This window comes from Microplitis mediator, chromosome 3 (genome assembly GCF_029852145.1).
Source record: "Microplitis mediator isolate UGA2020A chromosome 3, iyMicMedi2.1, whole genome shotgun sequence".
Taxonomy (NCBI): domain Eukaryota; kingdom Metazoa; phylum Arthropoda; class Insecta; order Hymenoptera; family Braconidae; genus Microplitis; species Microplitis mediator.
The window spans coordinates 2,029,305-2,051,700 of record NC_079971.1 but is presented as its reverse complement, the minus strand read 5'-3'; the positions used below and the strand labels follow the sequence as shown (position 1 = coordinate 2,051,700).

General features: G+C 29.4%; 5 protein-coding genes across 11 annotated transcripts; 2 read left to right on the top strand and 3 right to left on the bottom strand.

Moving 5' to 3' along the window:
- Positions 1–11: 11 nt before the first annotated feature.
- On the bottom strand, positions 12–2,348 carry LOC130664464 (succinate dehydrogenase [ubiquinone] iron-sulfur subunit, mitochondrial). The gene is made up of 4 exons (XM_057464374.1): positions 2,209–2,348; positions 1,113–1,592; positions 585–686; positions 12–519 (listed from the first exon to the last, which is right to left on the bottom strand). The coding sequence occupies exons 1-4, from the start codon at positions 2,248–2,250 to the stop codon at positions 295–297; spliced, it is 849 nt and encodes a 282-aa protein (XP_057320357.1). The 5' UTR covers positions 2,251–2,348; the 3' UTR covers positions 12–294.
- Positions 2,349–2,376: 28 nt separating this feature from the next.
- On the top strand, positions 2,377–3,856 carry LOC130664465 (coenzyme Q-binding protein COQ10 homolog B, mitochondrial). The gene is made up of 3 exons (XM_057464375.1): positions 2,377–2,726; positions 2,877–3,005; positions 3,084–3,856. Exons 1-3 carry the CDS (start codon positions 2,719–2,721, stop codon positions 3,529–3,531), a joined length of 585 nt encoding a protein of 194 aa, XP_057320358.1. The 5' UTR covers positions 2,377–2,718; the 3' UTR covers positions 3,532–3,856.
- Positions 3,375–9,661, bottom strand: LOC130664463 (D-glucuronyl C5-epimerase B). Its single transcript, XM_057464373.1, has 4 exons — positions 9,430–9,661; positions 9,130–9,268; positions 8,846–8,977; positions 3,375–7,920 (listed from the first exon to the last, which is right to left on the bottom strand). Coding segments are annotated over exons 1-4 (1,716 nt in total). The 5' UTR covers positions 9,432–9,661; the 3' UTR covers positions 3,375–6,477.
- Positions 9,662–10,499: 838 nt separating this feature from the next.
- On the top strand, positions 10,500–19,828 carry LOC130666108 (integrin alpha-PS1). 4 transcript variants are annotated; one of them, XM_057466816.1, is made up of 9 exons: positions 10,544–10,561; positions 10,696–10,810; positions 10,907–11,173; positions 11,751–11,878; positions 13,323–13,346; positions 13,874–16,395; positions 16,809–16,903; positions 17,039–17,168; positions 17,232–19,828. In XM_057466816.1, the coding sequence occupies exons 3-9, from the start codon at positions 11,010–11,012 to the stop codon at positions 17,460–17,462; spliced, it is 3,294 nt and encodes a 1,097-aa protein (XP_057322799.1). In that variant the 5' UTR covers positions 10,544–10,561; positions 10,696–10,810; positions 10,907–11,009; the 3' UTR covers positions 17,463–19,828. The 4 variants fall into 4 exon arrangements, with proteins under 4 accessions (XP_057322797.1, XP_057322798.1, XP_057322800.1 ...); XM_057466814.1 differs by having other exon boundaries at positions 10,500–10,810; XM_057466815.1 differs by having other exon boundaries at positions 10,500–10,830.
- Positions 19,066–22,368, bottom strand: LOC130666110 (post-GPI attachment to proteins factor 3). 4 transcript variants are annotated; one of them, XM_057466823.1, is made up of 7 exons: positions 22,010–22,368; positions 21,353–21,495; positions 21,121–21,273; positions 20,783–21,041; positions 20,534–20,649; positions 19,912–19,960; positions 19,066–19,651 (listed from the first exon to the last, which is right to left on the bottom strand). In XM_057466823.1, exons 1-6 carry the CDS (start codon positions 22,137–22,139, stop codon positions 19,919–19,921), a joined length of 843 nt encoding a protein of 280 aa, XP_057322806.1. In that variant the 5' UTR covers positions 22,140–22,368; the 3' UTR covers positions 19,066–19,651; positions 19,912–19,918. The 4 variants fall into 4 exon arrangements, with proteins under 4 accessions (XP_057322806.1, XP_057322804.1, XP_057322805.1 ...); XM_057466821.1 differs by having other exon boundaries at positions 20,445–20,649; positions 22,010–22,366; XM_057466822.1 differs by having other exon boundaries at positions 19,066–19,960.
- Positions 22,369–22,396: the final 28 nt, after the last annotated feature.

Genomic DNA, 22,396 nt, shown 5'->3' with positions numbered 1-22,396 from the left:
AATATTTTTGAATAAATAAATAATAAATTTGACGTTGACAAATATTTATTTACAAGAAAAAAATGATCATAAGAACCCGATGAAAAATTTTTTTTCGTTGGTTAAAGTTTTCATTGGATGAAAAAATTTATAATTTTATTTCTACTCATAGTAATTGAACCCATACATATTTACTTTAAAATAACAATGTCAATATACTTTAAATATTTAAACCAGTCAATTTAGAGCTTTGAGATCTTGAACTACAGTCTCCCTTGACTATGTAATACTTGGTACTTATAATTTTTTATTACATTATTGGTGCAGTGCTGTAGTTTCTAATCCAGGTTTGCCCTTTTGAATAACCCCGCCAAGTAGTTTTTTAATTTCAGCGATAGCCCTACCGGGATTCAGTCCCTTTGGACAGGTGCGAGTACAGTTCATTATTGTGTGGCAACGAAAAACGGAAAAGGGGTCACGTAGTTCGTCTAAACGTTCCTTAGTTTTGGTGTCACGCGAGTCAATTATCCATCTATAGGCCTGAAAAAAATGTATAGAAATAATTTTGAATTTTTAGGAAAAATAAATAATTATTTGAAAATTACCTGCATCAACACGGCAGGTCCAAGATATTTCTCAGAATTCCACCAGTAAGATGGACAAGAAGTACTGCAGCATGCACATAAAATGCACTCATAGAGACCATCCTGTAAAAAAATATAAATAAAATCTCAAATAAAAGTGATACTAGAGTTAGCTGAGGTCTAATGATTTTAAAATTTTTTTTCTAATCGATAAATTATGAAAAAAAAATATTTAAAAAAATTGCACCTATAGCCTTTCTGATTTTCTAAATGTGCATTTGTTTAATTATTTTTTTTTTATAATTGACTTGTTAACTAAAAATTCAAAACTTAATTGTCTTCTGACTTCAGGATTATAAAATGATACTAAAGTTAGCCAACGTCAAATGATTTTTGAATTTTTTTCCAACGATAAATTACAAAAAAAAAAAATTGCACTTGTAGTTTTTTAAATTTTCTACATGTGCATTTTTTAAAAATTGATTTGTAAAAAAAAACCGAACACTGACTGCAGGATCATAAAATAAAATAATTAGTAAAATTACTAACTAATTTTTTTCGATCTTCAACACTTTGCAAGTACTGTTGAGTCCCAACTTTCATTCCATCACTCCTCTGTAGCCAGGGTTGGATACTTTTATACTGACTGTAAAAATTATTCATATCCGGTACTAAGTCCTTAACAATATACATGTGCGGCAATGGATAAATTTTGCTGTTTTCACTCAAATTTTTGTCATCAATCTTACTAATACAAGCCAGCGTATTAGTTCCCCCGATATTCATAGCACAGGATCCACAGATCCCCTCTCTGCATGATCGTCTAAACGTCAATGACGGATCTATTTCATTTTTAATTTTAATCAGCGCATCCAAAACCATCGGCCCGCAAGTATTTAAATCGACTTTGTAATCTTGCATGTACGGTTTTTCATCAGGCTTGTCTGGGTTCCATCGATAAATCGAAAATGTCTTCAGTTTCGCTTCAGCATTTTGACTACTCGCTACATGAAATGCTCGAACTTGCACCTAAAAAAAAACAAATCAATTTTAATTACTTTATGAAGTTAGCAGACAATTAAAAATTTTTTGATTTTTTTTTGAACAATTAAATTAAAAAAAAAAAAAAAGAAACTGACAAAATGCACATGCAGAAAATTTAAAAGACTACAAGTGCAATTTTTTCAAATTTTTTTTTTTTTATAATTTATCGTCTTAAAAAATCCAAAAATTATTAGACGTCGGGTAACTTCAGTATCATAATTACTTTACGTTTTAATTAAAAATTTAAAAACTCAAAATAATTCAAACTTTCAAAAGAAAAATTTCGTAATATTATGAAAGCTCATAAATTATTTCTGTAAACCTTGACAGCAATTCATATAAAATAAATAAACAAACATATTTTTTCCATTAGCGCGATAATTTAAAAATTTAAATAAATGAATAAGTAAACTAATTAATAAATTAAACAATTAATTGCAATTACTAATTATTAATTGAATGATAAAAGTAAAAATAATCTGTCAGATAAAAAAATAATAAATTGTCAATGCGCACCCATTTGTCACTCGGTAAATTTGAATAAAAAATTTGAAATAAATAGTTAGTTAATTAAGTAATTAATAAATATTAATTAGTTTACCTGTTTAAAGGCATTTCGACATGCGGGCACGATGTTTGCCATTTTTTATAAATTTATATTTTAAGAGTAACAACTGTAATTACAAGCACTAACTAAAACGGGGTTATATAATTATAAAAATATCAGTATCAGACTGACTATGGAGTCGGAGACTTCAGTGAACTACCAACTGAACAAACAAAATTTATTTCTTAAAACAAATATATATAGATATAGACAAATATGTATATAAATTTTATATTGTTTAAAAAATATTAGTACACTCGTGGTTTAGTCTTGTGATTAAAACGTAATTTAAATGGGCAAATTGTCATAAATTTATTTATATATTTTATCTTTGTGATGACACGTGAAAAATATTTATTTATAATTAAAATTTTATTTTATGGAAAATATGAATGTCATGTTAATACGTCAGTGGAAAAAAGTTAAAAAAAAGTTATTATTCCATATGAGATTTTAAATTTATATAAATATAATAATATTTTGTTATTGTTATTTATTTTTAAAATGTATAGGTGAGAAAAATTTTTTATTTTTATAAATTTTACTCCAAATTATTTTGTACAGACGAAAGGTTATAATTTTATGATATTTTTTAGGACAGTATATTTTTAAACTAAAGCGCGCGAAATTTGAAATTTAAAATTAATGATTTGTTTGTTTAGTTACAGGAATATTTTTTTAAACAAGAATTTATTCTATTGTGAGAGAAAAAAACAACTGGAGTATTTTAAAAAATTTTATTCGTCAAATAAAGATCGTACTAAAGAATATGAAGGTCGTAAATTAATTGGGTAATTAATGTGATGGTTTTTAAAATTTTATTTATTTGAATTTAAAAAATATAACATTAAATAAAAATATAATTTCAGATTTTCAATGGATAAAATATTTGACGTCGTAGCAGATGTAAAAGAATACAAAAATTTTTTGCCATTTTGTAAAAAGTCTGATGTGTTTGCTCGTAGCGAAGACAGTTTACGCGCAAATTTAGTCATTGGATTCCCACCGTTATTAAATGAAAGTTATACCTCATGCGTGACAATGAATCGCCCGTATTTTGTTAAAGCCGAGTGTACAGACGGCAAATTATTTAATCATTTAAATACACTCTGGATATTTAGTCCTGGTTTAAAAAATAATCCACAGACGTGTGTTATTGATTTTTCGTTATCGTTTGAATTTAAATCAATATTACATTCACATTTGTCAAATTTAGTCTTCAATGAAATCGTACGTCAAATGGAAAATGCTTTTATCAATGAAGCTCAGCGACGTTACGGTAAACCTTGTATAAAAACTGTTAGATTAGAGAGATAATGTAAAAAAAAAACATATATCGCGTTACTAATTCCAAAAGAACATATTTTTATTTGCCCTTTTGACTTCCGGGATCTTCCTAAAGCCAAAAGGGCTCATAATTTTTTTTTTATTGCCAATCAAAAAGTTTAAAAATCCTAAAGGGCGCGTGATTTAAATTTGATGCCCTTTTGGCGGTAAAATTTATTTTAAATTTTGAATTTTAAAATGTCTCCAAAACGATTTGTAATAAAAAAAAATTATACGCCCTTTAGGGTCAAGGAAGTTCACTAAAGCCAGAGGTAAAATAAAAATATAAGAGCTTTTGGAATTAGAAACGTGATATATTTAAATAATGACATGAATTATAAATAAAAAAATTGATAAAAATAAATTTGTGTTATCGATTGTTATTTTAAAAAACTAATAACATTCGATTGACATGTTACATTAATTACTTTTGTTCTTTTCTTATCACACCTCATTTATTACAACCCATAAATTATAAATAACTTTATTAATTAAATAATATAATTATAGATAAATTATCATCTAATTTGCACTCTCTGTCGAGTATGAGCGTTTTTATTTTATTATTCCACTGTCTTTTATTTATATAATATATATATAGTAATATTATATATACTTTTAGTAGCGAAAATAATCAGACAGACTGTAAAGATGTTTTATTATTGACATTATTAATTATATATCTAAGTTGGCATTTAATAAACTACACCACAAAGCTAAGCGTATGATTTACAAGGCTCATAAATTAATTAATTAATTAATTTATTAATGAGCCCATCAGGATATTTAATATGATAGCACTAACGCTTTTTAAATATTTTTTTTATTGACAAGTACACAGAAAAAAAATATTTCTTAGCGCAAGCAAAATTCTGCATCAGAAAATGAAAAAAAAAATTTTCTAAGGTCTAGAAAAAATTTCCTGTCTATAAAATTTTTTTCTCGCCCGAAAAAATTTTCTTGAGTAAAAATTTTCGCGCCAAAAAATGATTTTTTTCTGTGTAATTTTTAAATAGCTCGTTTTCTACAGGACTTCATGAAAAATTATATTTGTTATATTTATATATTTATTTTTTCAGAAGTAAGCACTCTAATATTTATATATTTATAGTCTAGTATCGTACGAAGCCGGTAAAAATTTTTTTTCGCAAGCTTTTATAAATAATTTAAAGAAAATCATTTTTTTGACAAAAGAAATTTTTTTGTTCCTTAGTCCTTGACACTTTAAATATTTAAACTTAATTTTTATATTGTCGTACGAGTATTTTATTATTTACCTTTCTATCTACATATTTATAAACCAGTCGCTCATTTTATTGAGCGTAAGTTTTTTTTAAATCCTGAGACAAACTGTAGTTAAAAATCTAATGAGTTGTCATTAAATTTTTAAGTATTTTAATATTGACACTATTTACGATTGATATCCTAATTTTTTAAATAATTATTAAATGTATTTATTTATAAACTTACAGTTTACGCTATTATACAAAACGGAATGTTCAGTTCATAGTAATAATTATCAGAGCTCATTTTTTAAATAAAAAACATAAATTATTTATGAGCTCATTAAGTGTCTTTTTTTTACATTTATTTTTTTACTAAAAAAATATTCCATTACTATTATCACCATTACAAATATCTACCCTGTTATAATCTAAACTTACTCTCTTCTTTTATTATTTTATTTAAATATAAATGTATCCTAGTTAACTAATAAAGCATTCAGTTTAATTACAAATAGTTGCTGCTATCGAAGGATTTTAATTTAAATGAGTGTTGATAAAACTCATTGTCTTAATATTAGTATCAATAAATTACAAAACGATTGTTTCATTACTTTTTCTTCATCATCTCACGAGGAATTATTATCAGTTTGAGAAGACAAATAAATATGGAATTTTAAAAAATCTTACACTTGGAGTTAATTTAGAAAAAAGTTCTGGCACTAAACGGTCAAACCGTTTTACTTTAAATAATTTGTTATTTTAATTTTATGTATTTAATGATCGTACAATTGATCGTCGGTTTTTACTCCTCTTTAATTAAATAATTTATGACGGGAGGTAGACTATAAGGATCTCAAAATTTTTAAATGGTAAATTACACTAATGTGAAAAGTAGAAAATGGTATAAATTCAAGCTCTAAAAATTTATATTTAATTAAGTGATATTTTTTTCTTTTCTTTTCTTTGTTTTTTGTTATAAAAATTTATGGAAATTCTCAGACAATACCCTCAGTTTTTAAAAATATTCATTAGCTTGAACTGTCATGACCGGATTTTAATTTTATTGATTAATTTAAAAAAATTATTTACAGTTGACATCAATTAGGAATCAAACAAAATTTCTAAAGTAAATTTCAATAAAATTTTCATGACATTGCAATTAAATTAAAAATATCAAATTTTGCAGGGTAAATTTTATTTTCCAAATTTCGCTCAACTCCTAATTGATAAAAACTGTAAGTAATTTTTTTTTTTTTTTTAATCTACATCTCAGTGACAATTTTTTATTTTTCAATTAATGCTTTAATTTGAAATTTAATAATAAAATTTCAATACGGTAATGACAGTTGACATCTAAGTAGCACACGTGGTTCTGTGACATCTACAAGATATCAGTTCTGAGCCTGTTTTTTGACCTATCAATAAGGCACCAAAATGTTGACAAAGCAATCAGAAGTTGTCAAAAAAAAAAAATATCTGCTTAAAAAACTTGACAGAAACGGCGGCAAAAAATTAATTACGAAATAATCAAATGTCATCTGAACGACAGCTCAATTTAAGACGGGAAAAAAAACACAAATTTTCTGACTCAGGACCAACATAAAATTTATCGTCCTTTTTACGACTTAATGTTATCCCTGTGCTACTTGGGAAGTCGGTGAAAATTTTTAAAAAGTGAGAGGACTATTGAGTGTCTTTAATAATTAAAAAATTAATTATGCGCAGCTCTCTTACCATTCATATAACCGATCCATCTTTCAGCAGTTAGTATAAATATTTGATCGTTATTATCAATATCGATAGTATTTAAAAGTAATAATTGATTAATGTGCGTGGAATGATAGTCCCAGCGCGCTAAATTAGGCGCGCTTTTTAATGTGAAATGTCTTAAGTCATAGGTCGTGCCAGAACCAGTGTCAAATAGTGTAAGCATATTTTTCAACGACACCATACCGTTGTCGAATAATTCTGTTGCTTCATCGGCGTCTTTGCCTGTTGCAATGCACTTAAGATCGTACAAACCAATAAGCGAGTAAATAAAACCATTTAAAATAAACGAAGACGGTGTAGTTGGATATTCTTCATACCAGACAAATTTATCCATAAAATAAGCTGCCACTCCACCTTTTGAAGATGTTATTCTAAATGGTTTCAAGCCTCTCACGGCTGCCTGTAAGTACCTCTCGTCGCCGGAGTGATAGTAAGCTCTTGCGAGAACAGAAATAGCATGTCCTTGACCCATTGCCGAGTACCATCCGGGTTCTAGAACTTCAATACTGCTGGCAACTTTTCTTCTTACGGGATTCGGCCACCCGCCTGATGTTACATTTTGATTAGCGACGAACCAACGTGCCGCGTCATAAAATTGCTCCATATGTTCGCTTGTCGACAACGTCATGTTGTCTATTTTACCTGACCCATACAAAATTATTTTTATTATTTTTAATTTTGATCTCGACAATTTTTTCTTCCCCTTTTCATTTACACTCAAGCCTTTTTGTAAATCGACAACTAAATCTCTGGTAATGCGTTTCCACTGGCTGTTGCTGGCTCCAATTCCGTAATAAATGTGATTATTTATCGTATTGAGAACAATATTACTGGTGGTGTAATGAAGGTAATAAGAATCTTTTCTTTCTCGGTGTTGCATCACGACAGTAACACTGCCATTGTCCTTAATAATTAAATCCAGCTTCAAAACAAATGACAAAACATGATCTAGAGTTATTGATATCCCCGAAGTACTCGTTTCCGGAGTACCGAATCTCAAGACATAACTATTGGACTGTACATCATAATTCCTCGACATTACTGAACCCTGGGGTACTACCCAGGCTTGTTGAACTTTGTCGGCATCTTCAATTATCTTACGATGCGGCTCGGGCTCGGTTAAATTTTTACTGTAATGCGATAAAGCAAATTGCGCTATCTGGGTCGGATAATAGTAACCCTGGCTCTCCCATTGGGTCGACATGGGGACGCCGTCACTCCCACTGACGCATTTAACGCGCTCACGTACTTCGACATTGTAATTTTCAAATGTCATAAAGACACCACGTGGATCATATTTTGATTTAGGTCGAACTATTTTGGAGTAACTGTGCAGCCATTCAAATCTTTCTAGACCATCATAAGTAGCCAATTTTCCATAGACCTAAATAAATTAAAAACCATTTTATTTTTTATTTATTTATTAGACTTTAGCAATAGTATATTGTGACAAGGGATGAAAATGATTTCAGACCAGGGTGAAGTTGGCTGACATCACCCGCAGTCTAAAATCTGTTTCTTCCTGAGTTACACACAACATTTTTCATGATTACTTGCATTGGAACTTGAAGTTTCAGTGTCAGCAGTCAGTCGGAAACAAGTTAATTTAAGACCTATGGTGTCATCAACTTTTAGCGTAAGCGTAAATTGCAATTAAGCAGAAACTATAATTACTACTTAATATCCACAGTAATTTTTGAAAAATTAAATCTCAACGAACTGTCATTTACGTAAATAAAATTACTATTAAATATATGACAAGTATCAGAGTTTAAATTACGAAAGCCTTCAGTCAGCGGGCAGAAACATTTTTACCAAACCTGCACCGGAAGTTTAAATTCCTGCCCTGTTTAGAGAGAAAAAAGTCGTTCTTTTCTCTCCTGAGAAACCAAATGACAAAAATCAGCGCATGCGCTATTCTTCCCTTAAACAGAGGCAAAAGTTTAAACTTTCAGCTGCAGCTGAAAATTCGTATCCACGATTGTCCCAGTCCGCGTATTTGCCTTCGGCTTGGATAGAAAATTACACACGCGGGCTAGAATGTCTTTTCCCTCCTTGGCGTATAATATACTAATATTTCTTCCCAAGGGTCAAAAGTTTGCTTCTGCCCGCTGTCAGACATTCATAATCAACGCACTTGCTAATTAATCCGCATCGGACTGAAATTCGCTTCTTCCAACTGACTGTAGTCACTGAAACTTAGTTTCTTGCTGGTGTATAAAATAAAAATACTGATGACTAATTCGAGTCAATGAGCAAACAAGTAACTAATTAATATAATCAGATAAATCAATAAGTAAAAAGTTTACCTCGAAATACTTATGAATAAATGAAAACGGAATGTAAACTTCATCTCCCTCTCTCCTACAGCCTATTAAATATTCTCCATTAATATTACAATCAATCTCTTGATATCCCAGCTCACTATTAGCAAGACGGTCCTACACAAAGAAACCCATATATATTTATATACAAAATTAAATTAAAAGCAAATATACAGTGATCAAGATTAATTAATCTCGGATCAAGGGAAATAAAAAAATAGGTCGAGTGAACATGGACAGAGATAAGGGATGAAAATAAATAGACTCACCCTACGAGTCTTCCACTCAGCCGTCCTGATAAGAATGCTACTTCCGCAGTTATTCCATGACGTAAATATAGAACTAATTACGGCGACGATCAATACAAGAAGGATCGTCTTGAAATTAATTCTCATCATCATATAAAACCTATCGGTGATTTTTAAAATATATTAGTATGTTTACATAAATATATAACCAGTGAGTAATTCATTGTCGGCGCATACGGTTGATAAAAAACTAACGTCGCAACAGTTACTGTTGTTATTATCACTGTTTGAATTTATTTAAAAATTAAAAATCTTACTTACATGATAGACACCACGATCCTTCTTGTTCCCGCTTGCCCGTGTCACCGGCAGTTACCATCCTCAGTGATATCACATCCTTTTAATAATTACAAGACAAGTGTCATTAAATAACTGAGACATCTGTGGTGTCTACGGTCTGGTTCGACGTCAACCCGCTCACAGCTGACGCACGTCAATGAACATCAGCTCGAACTCGAACCCCAAGTGCTGGTGCTGCTGCTCCCAATCCCGATCCACCTGATAGATGTCATTAAAAAAACCAAAACTTGCTCTGGTATACCTGCTGTTGCTCAGTCGCGAGGGAGAGCTGCGCATGACAGTTCAAACTCTGGCGGGAATTATTTCAACTAAAATTCTCAAACTATCAAGGGACCCTAGGAAATATTTTAAATTATGATCCTGAAGTTAGCAGACATTTAAAAATTTTTGAATTTTTGTTTTTCAACAAATCAATTTCAAAAAAATAAAATAAAAATATGCACATGTAAAAAATTTAAAAAACTACATGTGCAATTTTTTCAAATATTTTTTTTTTCATAATTTATTGTTAAAAAAAAATCAAAAAATTATTAGGCGTCAGCTGACTATGATCCTGAAGTTAGCAGACATTTAAAAATTTTTGAATTTTTGTTTTTCAAAAAATCAATTGCAAAAAAATAAAATAAAAATATACACATGTAAAAAATTAAAAAAACTACAGGTGCAATTTTTTTAAATATTTTTTTTTTTCATAATTTATTGTTAAAAAAAAAATCAAAAAATTATTAGACGTCAGCTGACTTCAGTATCAACGTGATCTTGAAGTTAGCAGACAATTAAAAATTTTTGAATTTTTTTACACCAATCAGAGGCAAAACAAAAAAAAACTAAAAATATGCACATGTAGAAAATTTAAAAAACTATAGGTGCAATTTTTTAAATATTTTTTTTTTTATAAGCTGTCATTTTTAAAAAAATTCAAAAATTATCAGATGGCGGCGAAATTCAGTATCATGTATCAACAGCTAACTTCAGTATCATTTTAAATTGAGAGAGAGAGAAAAGAAAGAGACAGAAATAGTTCAGCAGCAGTCAAGAGTCTGGTGTTTAAACTCAGGGTCTTTGGTCTTTTTTTTAAACTTTTAAGAGAAAGGTTTGAATTTTTTTTTTATTGAAGATCGTTAATTTTTTGCTGTGCACAGAGGGCTGGTGCGTGGGTGCGGATTTTTAAAAAAAATAAAATGAGCATTAAGAGCCAGTGGATTATCAAGCTCTCTCTTTTCTAAGGTTGGTCTTCTATCCAACATCAATGAGACTCAACTCGAGAGTAGTAACATAATTGTACAAGTAAAGAGCAGAGAGGAAGAGGAAAAAGAGTTTCAGTCGACGCCGGATCGTGAGAGTGAGTGGGCGTATTTTCTCGTTTGTAATTTATCTTCAGTATTTTAGTGTCACCTGGATATAACAAGTCGTTTGTTGACGTCAACATCATTTTCAGACTTATGATAGCCAGGAAAAAATAGCGCAGAAGCTCTAGTGTGATCAGTTATCATTTAACTTGATATATATTTTTTAAAATTATAATAAATAATTTTAAAAATATGAAGCTGGCTTGGATTATTTTTGTGCTGATTTATGGAGCGTTGGGTTTCAATCTCGAGTGGAGGATACCTGTTATCAAACGAGGAAAGAGTGAATCTTATTTTGGGTACTCAGTAGCAGAGCACCAAGAAATACTTGAGAATGATAACAAGTCAATAAGCTGGTAAGCTTAAATTAGTTGAGATAATTTAATTTATTTAGTCTTTAGTTTTTCTTTAGGATTTATCAAGCTGTAAAAATAGTAGACCTCAACTGGTTTGATAACAGACGCGTGCCTATTTTTTTATTTCAAGATGAGGATGATGTACAAATGATCTTATCGGTTTATGGTTCCCCATTGTGAAGAGTGGGAGTATGAATGAGATAACTAATGCATGACTGGTTTTTTTTATGTTACTGTAGATTTAGATTATAAAAATTAAATGAGAGACTGATCTAGAGGTCAAATGGACAAGAACAAGACACATATTTATCATATAAATTTACTATGATGATGCGATAGAACATGACTGCCTCGTTCATACTCAGTAAATAAATATTTCTTTGTAAAAACTTATATCTCGGATTACTGCATTACGCGATGGGTAGATAAATGTCTTAGTCATCTTTTAAGTATTTAAATTTATTTTAATTTGCTAATTTAGGTCAGTGTTTTAGTTTTACTTTTATTGGCATTCAAAATTTTATCCTGTTTTGATATTTTGTTAAACCTGATGTAGTAACGATATTTTAAATTTCAGGATTTTAGTCGGCGCACCTTTGGATCAAAATAGACAACCTGGTACTAATAGATCTGGGGCATTGTGGCAGTGTCCATTGACCACAAATTCACGGGATTGTGTTCAAGTTATTACTGATGGTCGACAAGGTAAGTACTCATATATTTAAATATACTCTTTATTATACTTTTATATTCTTAACTCTTTAGCGGACTAAAAAAAAAACTATTTTTTTTAAATTCCCGGTAATTAATTTTTTTATTAATGTGCGTAATTTCATGAGTGTCGATAGACAATAGAACTAACAAGCGGCAATTTTTTAAATTTTTGAATAAACAAATAAAACAAAAGTCAAATAAAAATATGATACTGAAGTTAGCAGACGTCTAATAATTTTTGGATTTTTTTTTAGACGATAAAACACAAAAAAAAAAATTTTGAAAAAATTGCACCTGTAGTTTTTAAAATTTTCTACGTGTGCATATTTTTATTTTATTTTTTTGCAATTGATTTGTTGAAATCCGAAAATTCAAAAATTTTTAAATGTCTGCTAACTTCAGGATCATAATAAAAATTAAAAAATTCGTATTTTGGTGAAAAAAAAATTATGATACTGAAGTTAGCCGACATCTAATAATTTTTTGAATTTTTAAAAACCATAAATTATAAAAAAATTAAATATTTAAAAAAATTGCACTTATAGTTTTTTAAATTTCCTACAAGTGAATATTTTTAGTTTTTTTGATTTTCGTAATTAACTAATTGAAAATTGCATCAAAAAATTTTTAATTGTCTGCTAAATTCAGGATCATAAAAAATTCAGTACACGCGTTTTTTTACTTTAATTTAAAGTAGAAGTACCATTTGTAGCCACTGCTCCATTTTTGGACCTTTAATACTTTATTGTAATTAATAAAAAAGTATAAAATAAAATTTCCATTGTATGATAAAAGTATCAGGTAGACATTTGTAAATTAATTTTTCAATGTCCAAAACTCGCCCTAAAGTGTCCAAAAATGGTACCAATACCCTATTTATTTATTTAAAATTAGTCTCATGTGCTGCATTTACACTCATGGAATTTCTTGGCTGTATGATAATAATTATAAAGAGTCTATATATATTTATGTATATATATGTGTAGATAAATATTATGTAATTTACAAACAAGTAAAAATGACTCCGTTAAAGGGTTAAAGAATAAAATGAATAAATTAATAGGATATTAAACGCTAGTCTATTAATAAACAGACAGACGTCAGTCTAACAATGGGAATGATTGGTGTAACAGTATATATCATATCATATAAATATTACGTAATATATGTATTTCTATTTCTGTAATATATAATAATTTAATAATATAATATTTATTATTGTTATTATTACAAGTATTAATTTTTATATTAATTAATGTGTCATATGTAGGTAGATTTACACAATTAATAATATATGTATTAAGCTAAAATTAACTATTGCCATTGTTTATTACTAAAAATATAAAGAAAGAAGTAGTATTAATTTAAAATCAATGATTATTATTTTATCAATGAAATAATGTTTTAAAAGATTTTTATGATTGTCTCTTAACAGCTGAAGACGGTCTAATTGATCCAAGTAAGTTAATCAATGGGAGATTCTTTGAATGAAAAGAAAATAAATATTCAATTTATTTCATATTTTTTTTTATTTATTTCGTTTATATTTTTTCGGGCATTTGCTATGCTCATTTTGTTTTATTAAATGAAAGCAAGTAAAAATAATTAAGCATGAAATAGCATCATGCATATGCTTCAATGGCACGCTATTTAAATACCGTAATTAAAATAATTATTTAATAAAAATAAATTTAATAATTAAACTAATTTATTTATTTATTATTTATTCAGCACTTGGCTTGTCCGCTTAAATTATTTTAATGCTATTTACTAATACTAATTTTACACGAATGTTTACATATTTTATTAAACGCTATCTCATTATCATCGTCATTTTCATTGATCATCATCATGCAAGAGACTGCAAAGAAAATCATAAAAATAAAATACATTACGACAACTAACAATATAATTTTGCAAGATTAATTTTTTATTTTTCATATTTTTAAATAATGAATCCATCATTAATATTTTTATTTTCTATAGATATTGATTCCGATGAATTAATTCCCCCGGGAAACGACGAGATAAAAGACGGACAGTGGCTTGGGGTGACAGTAAGAAGTCAAGGGGTCGGTGGTAAAGTTATGGTCTGCGCCCATCGGCACATAGTAAAAACAGCGGACTCACAATGGGGCCAAGGACACTGCTACATTTTGACCCAGGACCTCCAGTACGACGACTTGAAAAAACCCTGCTCGGGAAAACCAACGAAGAAAGCTCACGAGCAATTCGGATACTGTCAAGCTGGAACAAGTGGAATATTAACACCAGAGGATCGTGTCGTGATTGGTACACCTGGTCCACACACCTGGCGTGGTACCATGTACGTTTTCACGGTATCAGATGAATTTTTATTGCGTGACAACACTGTCTATAATGCGCCAATGCAAGACGCATCACCTGTTAGCAAGTACAGTTATCTGGGAATGTCTGTCACTGTCGGTAATTTCTTTGGTAAAGGTCTGGCATACGCTTCCGGTGCTCCTAGATCAAATGGAACTGGACAAGTTGTGGTATTGACCCGTCAAAATTCACGTCCTGACATGGATGTCGCACTAGTTTTGAATGGCGAGCAATTCGCCTCGAGTTTCGGTTACGAAATAGCCGCTGCTGATGTCAATGGCGATGAAATAACAGATTTGATTGTCTCTGCTCCGTTTTACTTCAATAAAGCTGAAGGTGGTGCTGTTTATATTTACACATCCTTGTGTAGACACAACAAAGATAATGATAAATGTAAACCAACAAAGCTAGTAGGTCGTGAAGAATCACGTTTTGGATTCGCATTGGCTAACTTACGTGATTTAAATAAAGATGGGTATGAAGATTTAGCTATAGGTGCACCTTACGAAGGCAAAGGCACTGTTTATATTTATCTGGGGTCCAAAAATGGAATCATAACAACGCCATCACAAGTTATACATTCAGAAGACACTCCAGTACCTTTGCGTACATTCGGTTACTCGTTGAGCGGTGGAATTGATATGGACAAAAATGGTTACCCTGATTTATTAATTGGTGCTTATGATGATGATGCCGTTGCTCTACTGCGTGCAAGAAAAATAATCGACATCACAACTTCAGTGCGATACGCTCGCAAAGACGGCACTTATCAGGACAAAATAGAGGCCATTGATCCAAATAAATTCGGGTGTTCATCAGATCCCACATCAAATCACACGTGTTTTGCTTTCGAAGCCTGCTGCAAAACAGAATCACTGACTCGCAATGAGGGAATGCTTAATCTCAAACTGAATTATCACATCGAAGCTGAAACTTACTCTGGTGTGAAAAAATTCTCGCGTGTATGGTTTGGTTTTGGTAAAAATAAACCCCATTATATTAATCGTACAGTGACATTAGACCCGACAAAACTGATGCACTGTCAGCGTGAGATCGTTTATTTGAAAGAGAACACGCGTGACATACAATCGCCAATTAAATTCCGCTTGAATTATACCCTAGTACAAGAAGAGCCGATAATGCCAGCTGAGGGAAATTTATTACCAGACATTAATAATTATCCGATATTAAATCAACAAGAAGCCGCAAGAATATTTGAAGCGACGTTTCAAAAAGATTGCGGTGACAATGAAATATGTGAAAGTGATCTACAAGTTGACGCGAAATTAAATTTATCTGCGTCAGTTGTCAAGCCAAATTTCTATGAATTGTTGTTGGGTGAAGTGGAAGAGGTTGTTGTTGATGTCAATACTGTCAATATTGGAGAGTCTGCATATGAAGCGCAATTGTTTATAAGTCACTCGCCTAGTCTTAATTACATTGCAAGTAAAAGTAACGAGTCGATTATCTGCAATCTCTATAATTCAACATTAGTAATTTGTTCCATTGGTAATCCGTTCAGAAAAGACAACGCTGTCAATGTTCAAGTGAGATTCGACCCCAAAGGAGTCGAAGACAACGAGCCGCAATTGAATTTTGTTATTTTTGCCAACTCAACATCCAAAGAAGTCCAGGAAAAACAACCGATTCGATTGCAAGCGATCGTACTAAAACGCGCGGAATTGTCAATAAAAGGAAGCGCGAAAACTCAGTGGGCTTATTACGGTGGTCCGGTTGTTGGAGAATCTGCGATAAAACATTTGAATGAAGTCGGCCCTAAAGTATCGCACATGTATGAAGTCTTCAACGAGGGCCCGTGGAAAGTGAGGACCGTAGAAGTTGTAATTTCTTGGCCTTACGAGGTTGCTAATGACAAAAAACACGGCAAGTGGCTGTTGTATCTCGAGGAAATGCCGACAGTAAGTCATGTTGGCGATGGAGAATGCATTTTACCACCTGGTTATGTTGTAAATCCACTGAAATTACTTGGCAGTGTCAGTTATGATGATTTGGATCCATTCCCATCAACGACAAGCTCTCCTGTTAATTATTACCGCAATCGGACAATTAATCACATCAGAGATCGACGGGATATTGAGAAGGTTGTCAGTACGAGAATGACAACTGATCGTGATGGTCATTCACGGCAAATTGTTTCTATGGTACGTAATCAGGATTAAAAACTTTGAATCTGATTGAAACTCAATTGGATTTCTATCAGATTCAATCGGAAATAAAAATGCAATCAAAATTGCGCGGGAATTTTTCAAGTGTTCGATTGAAATTCAATTGAATTTCTATCAGATTCAATCGGAAACAAAAATTCAATCAAAATCACGCGGGAATGTTCCAAATATTCGATTGAAATTCCATGGGATTTTATCGGATAGTAAGAATTTTTTTTTTCAATTAACTTTCAATTGAACTCATTTGAAACTTCCTGATGAAATTCAAATTTTCCAATCGAATTAAATCGGAGTTTTTAACCAGAAGATAGATAAAAATAAAAATAGAATTCTTTACTTAATAATTAATGAATTAAAATTAAAAATAAATATATAATTTTAATTTACAGAATTGTAAAACAGGGACTGCTAAATGCTTTGACATTAAATGCATTATTTATAACTTACAACGTAAACAAGAAGCGACCATTACTGTGAAGGCAAGGTATGTATTTAAAAACACTGTCTTTGTATAAACATAAGTCATATGTTTAATAAAACTCTCGAGTATTTAAAATTCATTGACAGTATATTTATGACTCATCATATTTATTCATTTTCTCTTTACTGTTAACTACAGGCTGTGGAATTCAACGCTCGTCGAGGACTATCCGAAGGTTGACCAGGTTAAAATCGGCTCCAATGCTAGAATCGTAATCCCTCCGAATATTGAAATCCAGCAGGAAAATTTAAAAAACGACCAGGCTACGGTACGTATTATTAGTGTCCATTAAATATTATTATTATTTTATTAAAACATTTATATTTAACAGGCGGAAACGATAGCGTATCCAGATCTAGGCGATCAACAAGACAGTGAACCGGTGCCAATTTGGATAATAATAGTCGCTATTTGTGCTGGATTATTATTATTGATATTACTGACACTAATATTATGGAAACTAGGATTCTTTAAGAGGCGTAGGCCTGATCCTACTCTGTCTGGTAATTTAGAGAAGCATAGAGATGATAATCCAGAGCACGAAGCTTTATTTAAACACTAATTTAATTATTAAAAAAAATCGTTGACTTTAAAGAGAAAATTTTCCCGAGTGAGAACTTCCAGAGCAAAAAAATTGATAGCACAAAGATGCCATCTCAATTGCATTTTATACTTATATATAAATATATATATATATACATATTTATATTTATAATTCACGGAATTATTTAAACATCAAGTGTTCTTCGGAAGACTGGATCGTGTTATTACTTACATGGCCGTATGTATTTATACCCGCGATTACTTTAATTTTATTGACTAATTAATTAATTAATTATTAATTAAAATAATTGATTATGCCTTGCATTTAAGTGATATAAAAAAAAAATGATGTCTAACTGATGCGATATTGACGGGAGAATTTTATAGATATTTGATCGCATAAACACTGGGTGCTGGACGAGTCAGTGTATAAATTTATGTTTCTTTTTTAAAGAGAAAAAAATATTTTTAAGTAAAAGATTTAATCTATGGTGCTAAATGATTTTTTTTTTATTAAATAATAGATTTAGGGTAAGAGACCCAGTATCTCATCAGAGAACTAGTACTCAATGACTCATATTTGTATATTTATATTTACTAAATATAGATATAAAAATACATGGAGAGATCGAGTACTAGTTCACTGATCGGGTACTAGGTCTTTTACCTCAGTGTCTTCGATCACTGGCGATAAAAAAAATATATATGAGTATTTTTTCGGATAAAGACTGATGACTTCCGGTGTAAAAAATTTTTTTCATAATGAATCTAGATCTGAATTTCATTTGGAAACTCAGATCGTGTAACAAATATGACTTTCATTATGAATTTGTTCCAACAACTCGGCTGTCCAATTTCAAAACACAGTAAGGGACAAATTTTTTTAGTTACAGTGGGGTCTTGTGGACATGATTCGTGTGAACTTTTCGTCTAGTAGATCTGTATTAATTCTAAAATTAATTTATTACGTCTTTTAATTGGACGGGATGACTTTGATAGAAACTTGACTAAATTTTTGCTGTATTAATTCTGTTATCATATTTGTGTCAGGATCTGAGTTTCGTGATGAAATTAATATCTGAATTATCTATGAATAAAAATTTTTTCTACACGGGTTGAACGACTCTGCCCGCTTACATCGATACTGATTACATACAAAGTATTTATATTTATAAAGAAAAAAAAAATGACAGAACAGAAGAAAGAACAAATTACTATTACTATTAAAAGTTAAATATCTTCCTCAATATCGTTTTTTAATCATAATCATAAATCCAACACTTCATTTATTACTTAAGTTACATGAGTACAATCATTGGCACTATTTAATACTTTTACTTTTATTAATTTAAGTAAACAATCTAGTGAGTTTGATTGTTTATTTTTAAAATATACTTACTAGTATATTTATAAAAAAAAAATTTAATTAAAATTAATTATTATAAAAGGCAGCGTTACACATTCATTAGGTTTATTCGATTTTAAAAAATTGATAGATATTTAAATTGTTATGTTTTAATTATTAGAGACAATCAAATTTTGCTAGATTATTTTTTTATTATACTTTTAAATATTTATAGGCGAAAATTTTTTATAAATAATTTTTTTTTATTAACAAAAAATTATTTGTAAGTAAGAAAATTTATTCGAGAAATAAAACGATAAAATTATCGTTGTAAAAATAAAAATATTTAAATTGTTGACATTTAAAATCATGTTGATAATTTTTAAAAAAGAGAAAAATTATACTGCATTTTGGTACTTAAATATTTATTAATTAATTACTCACTACTTCATTGTCATTAAACATTTTTTTTAGATATTTGACATCGTTGTAAAAAACATTCCCTCTAAAATTTATTCAAGCTTTTAATTATTCTAATTTCTATATTTATATAAAAACTATTAAGTATCAAAAATGTCTTCCTGAGACTAAAACATTTAATGCAGTAAATTTATTGTAAAAAATAGAAAATAAATAATTTTAATGTTAATTAAAATTCTAGTAGCGAATTCAATTTAAAATTGAATTAATTTTTCAACGACAATGCAATTAAATTTGATACAATTATCTAAGTATTGATTTAAAACACGTAGACTTTCTTGAGTCTTGCCATTTAAAATCAAATGTTGTTTATTTTGTTTTGTAGAGGCCATTGAATCTTAATCACAGCTTGTGCATACGTCATATATTTTTTAAGGAATCACCTGACAATTATTCACATATTTTATGTAAAAAAAAAACAAATGTTTCATTTTTATCAACTGTTCTTTGTATCCATTATTTGATACAAATCTATTAGATAAGAAATTGTAGTAAAAAAAATGAAAGAAAGTTATTGTAAAAATATAAAAAAATAAAAAAATTTTTTTATTCATTTTCTACCTACAAATGTCTATTATTTACAAAATTAAATTAAGTATTATATTTATTCTACTCATTACTCAACATGAATGTCTGATATTACCTGATAACTATATTGCTTTCTTAAATAATGGCAGTCTGAGATCATAAATCTGTAATTAATAATTTAATAAAATTATTATCATAAAATATATATGTTATTTTTAAATTCAAATACAGTAGAATCTGGTTATAAGCAATTTTTCTGTCGATACTGTAAAAAATTTGCGGAGTGAATGCGGAGTGAATATGAAGCAGACGACTATTTATTCATTTAATCCCCTCGGAGTAAAATTTACTTCGAAGAGGAGTTTAATTTAAAAACTCCAAATCGGAGTGAATACGGATTTAAATAAAATCTAGATCACTCCGAAATCACTCCGCTGAAGAGACAAACTCCCTATTCACTCCGTATACGAAGTGATTTTTTTTTTAAACTCCAAAACTCTGACGGAGTAAATTCGGATTTAAATAAAATCCGTAATCACTCCTGATTTTTTTGTGTACTCTTACTTACAGGAAAAAATAAAATTTATATAAGTTAGTAGAGCTTCCGATGTTGCTTACAACCAGATTTCACTGTAAATAATTATTTACTTGTATAAAAGATAAACAAGAGGAGCAGTGGAAGCGTGCCAGAGGGCATGGGCGTCAAGGGTCCAAAATATTGGAGGAAAATCTGCTACCTCTAATAGAGTAACAGCCACAGTCAAGATAGTAAACCATCCGATAAGATAAGAATGAGTAAGTTTTGAAGAATTACGATACCACCAAATAACTGTGATAAGAAACGTCAAAAATCCTGTGGGCAAAAATATTTTATGATTTGACGTCAATTAAAAAAAAAATATTCTAATTATGAACATAATTAAACTTGTAAACTTAATTATCTAAATGATAACGTTTAGGTTTTAAATATTTTTTTACTTAATTACCAAATACTATATTAATTTTCATATTGTATCCGTAGTTAATTTTCCCTGACCACAAATGGGACAAATGAACGGAGAGCATACTGATGTACCCGAAAGTTATCACAGCAAATAATTTATTGTTTTTATAAAATATTCTTATCAGCATACAGTATAAAAGTGTTATGACCATCGTAAATGCACAAGAGTAGTCCATCACTTCGGTAAATGGTTTATCTCTTGCGTGGAAAACTGCTGACCAGAACCAAGCATTCAAACAAACCTTCAAAATTATTTTTGAAAAATTAGAATTTACTCATAATGAATTTTCTTTTATTTTTTAATTAAAAATTGATACTTACGACAGTAAAATAAGTCCAGATTAAAGACATTGGCATAGACGATTTTATTTCCCGACGAAATTTACGGTACATCATAATGTGCGCATAGAAATTCAAAATTGAAAATATTACTGACGCTGGCTCTTGGAATCCAAACATTCTAATAAATGGCCACTGTAAAATAGTAATTTCGTTAATCAATTAATTAATTAGTAAGTAAATCAGTAAATTATAGATTTATATAAATTAATACCTTGCCATGAAATTGCGGAACTTTAAGTCCGTGTTCAGTAAAATGATTGACTGTTTCCCACATGCAATCATATCGGCAATTTTCTTCACATGACCACGATAAAAATCCATCGTCATCAAATGAGACGATTTCAAAGTCAACGTCTGTAAAAATTATTAGTACAATTTTTAAAAAAAACGTACAGAGAACTTTTGAAAATTCTTTATGGTCCTGGTTAACAGACAATTCAAAATTTTTGATGATACTGAAGTTAGCAGACGTCTAATAATTTTTGGATTTTTTTTTAGACGATAAAACATGAAAAAAAAATATTTGAAAAAATTGCACCTGTAGTTTTTAAAATTTTCTACATGTGCATATTTTTATTTTATTTTTTTACAATTGATTTGTTGAAATACGAAAATTCAAAAATTTTTAAATGTCTGCTAACTTCAGGATCATAATTTTTGGATTTTTTTTAGCAAATCAATCACAAAAAAAAATAAAAATGCACATGTAGAAATTTTAAAAAACTGTAGGCGCAATTTTTTACAATTTGACGTTTTGAAAAAAATCTAAAAATTATTAGACGTCAGAAAACTTCAGTATCATAAATTTAAAAAATAAATATTTAAATTGCTTACAAAAAATGAAAACAGAAGTCTGATATTTACTTACTGTGCTTACAACTACTGGAATAACAAACAATCAAACACTGCCTGTAAAATTGTGATCTATCACCCGTAGAAGCTGATACATTTGTAAATATAAATATATGTATAAATAAAATTAATAAGAAGTTTGTCATGTCTACGGCTCGTCAAAAAATTACTCCAAAAATTAAATTAAAAATCTATTCAAAAAAACAAGTCTACAAACAAAATTATTTTTAATTCAAAAATTTAACTGTCATCGTATTAGATAATTTAAAAATTCAAAATTAATCATTTTTTATTTATCTAAATACTTAATAAGTAACGATACATTTTTTTACATATCAATTGTTACACAACAGAAATTACATGTGTTTTGTATTTTTTTTAAAGGCTGACGTTCATGTCAAAA